General features: G+C 55.3%; 1 protein-coding gene and 1 pseudogene across 1 annotated transcript; both read right to left on the minus strand.

Moving 5' to 3' along the window:
- Positions 1-543: 543 nt before the first annotated feature.
- Positions 544-1,562, minus strand: LOC114775394 (transmembrane protein 208-like). Its single transcript, XM_028966536.1, is given in 7 exon segments — positions 544-681; positions 758-842; positions 910-1,034; positions 1,036-1,047; positions 1,116-1,175; positions 1,247-1,342; positions 1,463-1,562. Coding segments are annotated over 7 exon segments (522 nt in total). The 5' UTR covers positions 1,469-1,562.
- A 619-nt stretch (positions 1,563-2,181) lies between these two features.
- Positions 2,182-5,971, minus strand: LOC114775396 (transcription factor E2F4-like; annotated as a pseudogene).
- Between the last annotated feature and the right edge of the window lie 29 nt (positions 5,972-6,000).

Consider the following 6,000-nt stretch of genomic DNA (forward strand, 5'->3'; position numbering starts at 1 on the left):
GGTTTGTAAATGCAGGTTCATGGGTTTGGGAATAAATGGAACCGCACTGACATCTTTTTTTTTTTTTTTTTGAGTCGAGAAATGCATTTGCATTTGGTGTTACATTTATTTGTGAATTTCGAAACGAAACCCTCTGAATTCTCCAGGACTTCTGGCACCACGTCGTGTCACTTTTTACAACCAAGCACTTCACATCACTCCCCGTGACTTCCACGCCACAAGCATGAAGCAGCTTTTTAATCATTAATCAATACGTAAAAGAATAAAGAGGAACGCGTGAGCCTGGAAAGCGTGATTATCATCACAGACGGAGGGGACGGAGTTGAGAAGATTCCAGGCGGTTTTCTTTATTGCCACACGCCTTCATGCAGCCACAGATCCTTCACATTGATGCAAATTACGCAGCTGAAATAAACATGAAAAATGCCCCCACATCCCTGAGTCTGGACAGGAACAGCCGGCAAGTAGGAAGAGAGTTGGGCAGAACGTGATCTCCACGTTCCCAGGAAAAACCCAGCACAGAACGAGGAGTCCAGAACATCTTCAGAACCTCTTCATCTGGCGCCTCTCCTGCCGCCTCTGCTTCTTCTCGTTCACTTCTTCAGAAGGTGCAGGTGACTGGGCGGAGAACCATGGACCCAGGAAGTTGACCCAAAGCAGGTGGACCGCACGAGCTGGAGCCTGAGCGGGTTCAAACACGCACATCAACCAACCAATCCCCCATATAAAACTCGCCATGATCCCAGGATGGTCTTACCAGGAGCCAGAGGTACCAGAAGTACGAGGAGAGGGTGCTGAGGACCTGGACGATGGCTGTGAGCAGAATCACGTCCTTCAGGTGCCTTGGAAGAAAGCAGGGCCTTTAACCGGCTGCACATTGTACAAGTGGCACGCGCCGCGGCGACTCACTCTGCCATGCCCTGCTCCATGTTCAGGTCGATCCCGCCGTCCAGCAGGCCGCCGTCCTCGCCGAAGCTGGGCCTGGCCATGGCGGACATGGACCTGTAGCTGCCCAGGTAGACCGCCAGCGCGAAACAGCAGCAGCAGCTGCGAGACGGAAGCAGAGCTGGTGATGGAGGCGGGGTTAAAGCGGGGCGCGGCCGGGCGCATCTTACCCACGTCCACAGCGTGCAGGCCTGGTGGAACAGCAGCAGGTTGACCGCGCCGTAGATGGCCTGGCGAGAGAACAGACGTGTTGACACTTGGAGGGCGTGGCTGCTGTCGCCGGAGGGGCGTGGCCACTTACATTCGCTCCCAGGATGACCCGGATGTAGAACTTCAACGTGGCTTCGTTCTCCTCGTGGATCTGCTTCTTGCCTTTCGTCCCAACTTTTCCTTTAGGCTTAAAACAAAACACAGAAAAAAAAGGCGTGTTGATGACGTCACGCTGAGCAGTAATGAGATTCATTTTCTCCAAATCAATCGCCTTCTTCCTGAGCTTTACAGTTATAGTGATACGTACCGCCATGTCCCGCGGTGCTCCTTCCGCCGCTACTGCACCACGGGTGACGCGACCGCGACAACCAGCACCACCATCTGCGCTGCTCCACCGCACTTCCGGCGCGCCGATACGACGTCACGACCACGTCACGGCGCCGTCTTATTCATTTTTATTTAATGTACAATTTCGTCCAAATAAAATATGTACAAAAATTTGTACTCAGCGTAAGTGCAAATGGGTCCGTTTCTATTCCAACAATGTAGAGTAGAATTAACGCCATATTGAAAATATCCGTTCATATTGAATGATCGTTCTCATTCTAGTCGTAGTGGGAATAAAAGAGACTTTGTGGAAAATCCACTTTATTGTTGCTGGTAAGAAAATTGCATTATTACAAGCTTGACCTCTGACCTCTTGATGTACAGGCTGTAAAGTGCTGCGCCGAGTCGCACGCGCAGCGTGGTACTTCATCACAACCACCGATCCAGTGTTCACGTTTGTTTTCTCATATCAAAAATAGAACAAATATATACACACGCGAGCATGTGCGCTCTTAAAACACACACACACACACACACACGAAAGCCTGGAGCCAATAAATTAAAAGTTGGGGCTGCCATCACACCCGAAGCAGTCACATGACACTGGCACATCATACTCTGATCTGAAAGTGTGAGGGTTACTTCCAAAAATATACTTTAACATAGAAAATAGCTGTCGTCGTCTCACAAGTCTCCTTTCTCTGGCTCGGTTAGAAAATGGGCACGTCGAAGAGGTCGCAGAGGCCTTCACTGTCGTCCAGGCTGTAGATGTAGTCGTGGTCCCCCGGCGGGGGCGAGAGGCGGAGAAGCGGCGAGAACACTGGCGGGCGGGAGAGAGCAGACACGGCGGACTCAGCATGGGCTCGGCCCACCGGGTGAAGAGCGCGTTGTTACTACCCACCTTCTGAAGACATCAGATCCTGCAACAAATCCGGGCTCAGCATCTCTTCAGGAAGGAGGACGGAGAAGGAACAATGAGGGAGGACCATATTCTGACTTACTTTCATTTTCAAAGTCAACTTCCTACCTTTGGTGGGATCCAGCATGTCGGACATCTCTTTAGGGAAATCCAAAGCTGCAACACACACCACACACAGAACAGGAGATTCGTTCAGCACAGGCGGGGCCACGCGGCGGGCGGAGCCCACGCCCTTATCTTCCTACATCACACATACAACGCCCAGCGGACACACCGCACGACAGCGGAGAGAACTTTCTGGAAGAAGAGATGAAGCCTTTACACACTTTCAAGAGCTCCAGACTTGGCATGGTCAAACTTCCCCAAGGGGGCGGAGCCTGACATGCTGCTACTGTCCAGCGACGCAGACGAGTGAAGGGCGTGGCTTGCCGTGGGCGGGCTTATGCTGAGGGAGGGAGCCATGGTCGGACAGGCCTGTGGAGAGACAGAAAGGAGAGCGTATCGTCTTGTTTTGTGACCGTGTTGTCACAAGAAGAAGAAAGAGTGACGGATGTCAGACCTGAGCCTGAGTCAGAAGAGCCTACGCTGGAGGCGGTGGGCGTGGCCACGTCTGTCTTGGTGGGCGTGGTTTGACCGGACTGGGCTGGAAAGCCATCCTCTGGTGGTGGCACTTGCAGAACCACAGGGGCGGAGCTCACTGGGTCTTTATTCAGCAGCAGGACCTCGATTGGCCCGCTGCTGCTTCTCAGGTGGACCTGGTAACTTCTCTGGCCATTCACAGCCTGGGAACAGAGGGACGAGCAGCATGAAGACACCCTCATTAACGCGGTACAAATCCGCCGTACGCACGTACCGCCTCCGGCAGAGGAACTTCCAGCTGCGTTCCGGAGGGGGCGCGGACCGCCAGGAGGGTGTCGCCTGGACCCACACGGCACAGAGAAGCAGCCATGAGGACAAAACAAGGACGAGGCGTGGACCAATGGACACAAAAGACAACAAATGGCACCAACCGTTAAAGCAGCCGCACACGTCTTCATGTGTGACGTAAGACAGAGTTTGACGAAGTTAAGGATGAATCAGGAAATCAGTGACATGATTGGCAGGGTGGTGGTAGCCTAGTATGTAACACACTCGCCTATGAACCAGAAGACCCAGGTTCAAACCCCACTTACTACCATCGTGTCCCTCAGCAAGACACTTAACCCTGAGTGTCTACAGGGGGGGGACTGTCCCCGTAACTACTGACTGTAAGTCGCTCTGGATACGTGTCCTCTGTATTTAACCGTCACCCTTGGTGAGCAGTGGGCACCATGACAGCAGTGTGTGGGGACGGGACCTTCATCAAGGGGACCTCAGTGGCACCTTGGCAGTCCGGGCGTCGAACCCGCAACCTTCCGATTACAGGGCCGCTTCCGTAACCGCGACGCCACCGCTGGCCCGTATTCTAATGATTTTAAAAAGCGGACGTGTTGGATATGTGCTGTTGCAGGAGTCGTCTGAGACGTTCTTGATGCTCTGCTGAACCCAGAGCCTCTGCTGGTCCAGCTCCAGCTCCCGCCGCTCCAGCTCCACAATTTCCGCCTTCAGCCGAATCAGCCGGTCGCCGATCTCGCGCGTGTGGCATCCCGGGCCGACGCCCCTACCACAGTAAAACCCAATAAAAAGCACGTTCACAGGGAGGCGGAGCCTGGGGAAATCGTCCACGCGCACGACCCACCTCCACTGGATGCTGTTCTTCGACTTCTTCTCGATCAGGCCGATGCCCTCCAGGACGTTGGTGATGTCGTAGATGCGCCTCTTCTGCCGCACGGCCAGGGTGTCTGCAGCCTGCAGGAGAGACCGTTAGAAAGCGCCTTACCCACAATGCACCAGCTGACCGCGTCACGTTTCACCGCTCGGGTTCCATCACACAAGCCACACAACCCGTCATGCCCGTCAGGGGTTAATCACAGTGGCAGGGGTCACGCTCCGCGCCGCACCGGCCAATCACGGGCCTGGCCCGCGAGCGGCAGTTACGAAGGACAAAAGTGTCTCCCGCCGACCCATCACTTAAAACACACCCACACCCCTTCCTCCAGAGGTCAGAGTTCAGCTCTAGTCCTGTCCAGCCAGAGAACATGTCCCCGCTCATTAGAATAACAATACCTAAAGCACATGGGAGCAGATCCACGTCTACTGGACACCGGTCCAAAAATCCACCGCTGTACCAGACAGGCAAAACTTCACCTGCCTGCGTCCTACATCTGAAGACCAGGACCCGTCTGCCTGCGTCCTACAGATAAGACCAGGACCGTCTGCCTGTCTGCGTCCTAAGATCTGAGACCAGGACCGTCTGCCGTCCTACAGATCTGAGGTCCAGGACCCCGTCTGCCTGCCGTCCTAAGATCTGAGGTCCAGGACCCCGTCTGTCTGCGTCCTAACAGATCTGAGGTCCAGGACCCCGTCTGTCTGCGTCCTAAAGATCTGAGGTCCAGGACCCCGTCTGCCTGCGTCCTACAGATCTGAAGACCAGGACCCCGTCTGCCTGCCTGCGTCTACAGATCTGAAGACCAGGACCGTCTGCTGCGTCCTACAGATCTGAAGACCAGGACCTAGTCTGCCTGCGTCCTACAGATCTGAAGACCAGGACCTAGTCTGCATGCGTCCTACAGATCTGAAGACCAGGACCCAGTCTGCATGCGTCCTACAGATCTGAGGTCCAGGACCGTCTGCTGCGTCCTAACAGATCTGAGTCCAGGACCCCGTCTGCCTGCGTCCTAAGATCTGAGTCCAGGACCCCTAGTCTGTCTGCGTCCTAAGATCTGAGTCCAGGACCCCGTCTGCCTGCGTCCTACAGATGAAGACCAGGACCCGTCTGCCTGCGTCCTAAGATCTGAGGTCCAGGACCCCGTCTGCCTGCGTCCTACAGATCTGAGACCAGGACCCCGTCTGCCTGCCGTCCTACAGATCTGAAGACCAGGACCCCGTCTGCCTGCGTCCTACAGATGAGACCAGGACCCCGTCTGCCTGCGTCCTACAGATCTGAGACCAGGACCCCAGTCTGCATCTGCGTCCTAAGATCTGAGTCCAGGACCTAGTCTGCATGCGTCCTAAAGATCTGAGTCCAGGACCCCGTCTGCCTGCGTCCTACAGATCTGAGTCCAGGACCTAGTCTGCTGCGTCCTACAGATCTGAGGACCAGGACCTAGTCTGCTGCGTCCTACAGATCTGAGCTCCAGGACCCCGTCTGCATGCGTCCTACAGATCTGAAGACCAGACCTAGTCTGCATGAGTCCTACAGATCTGAAGACCAGGACCTAGTCTGCCTGTGTCCTACAGATCTGAGGTCCAGAACCTAGTCTGCTGCACGTGTGCGACCTACTGTTTTGAGTCCAGGACCCCGTCTTTGGCCTCCTGCAGTAAAGTGAGACATTTGGAGGTGGGAGTCCCAGGTCTTCTCGTGGCGGCTGCTGGTCCCTGCTGTCCGTCTTTGGCGCTCCTCGCCGGGGTCACCATCACACGTCCAGCTCCATCGGGCCGGGTCTCCGCGGCGGACACGCTGCGGCAGGGGCAGTTGGCGGCGCGTTGCATGCTGGGTAGTTTGAGGCGCAAGGGAGCGT

The sequence above is a fragment of the Denticeps clupeoides genome, unplaced genomic scaffold, assembly GCF_900700375.1.
Source record: "Denticeps clupeoides unplaced genomic scaffold, fDenClu1.1, whole genome shotgun sequence".
Classification (NCBI taxonomy): Eukaryota; Metazoa; Chordata; class Actinopteri; order Clupeiformes; family Denticipitidae; genus Denticeps; species Denticeps clupeoides.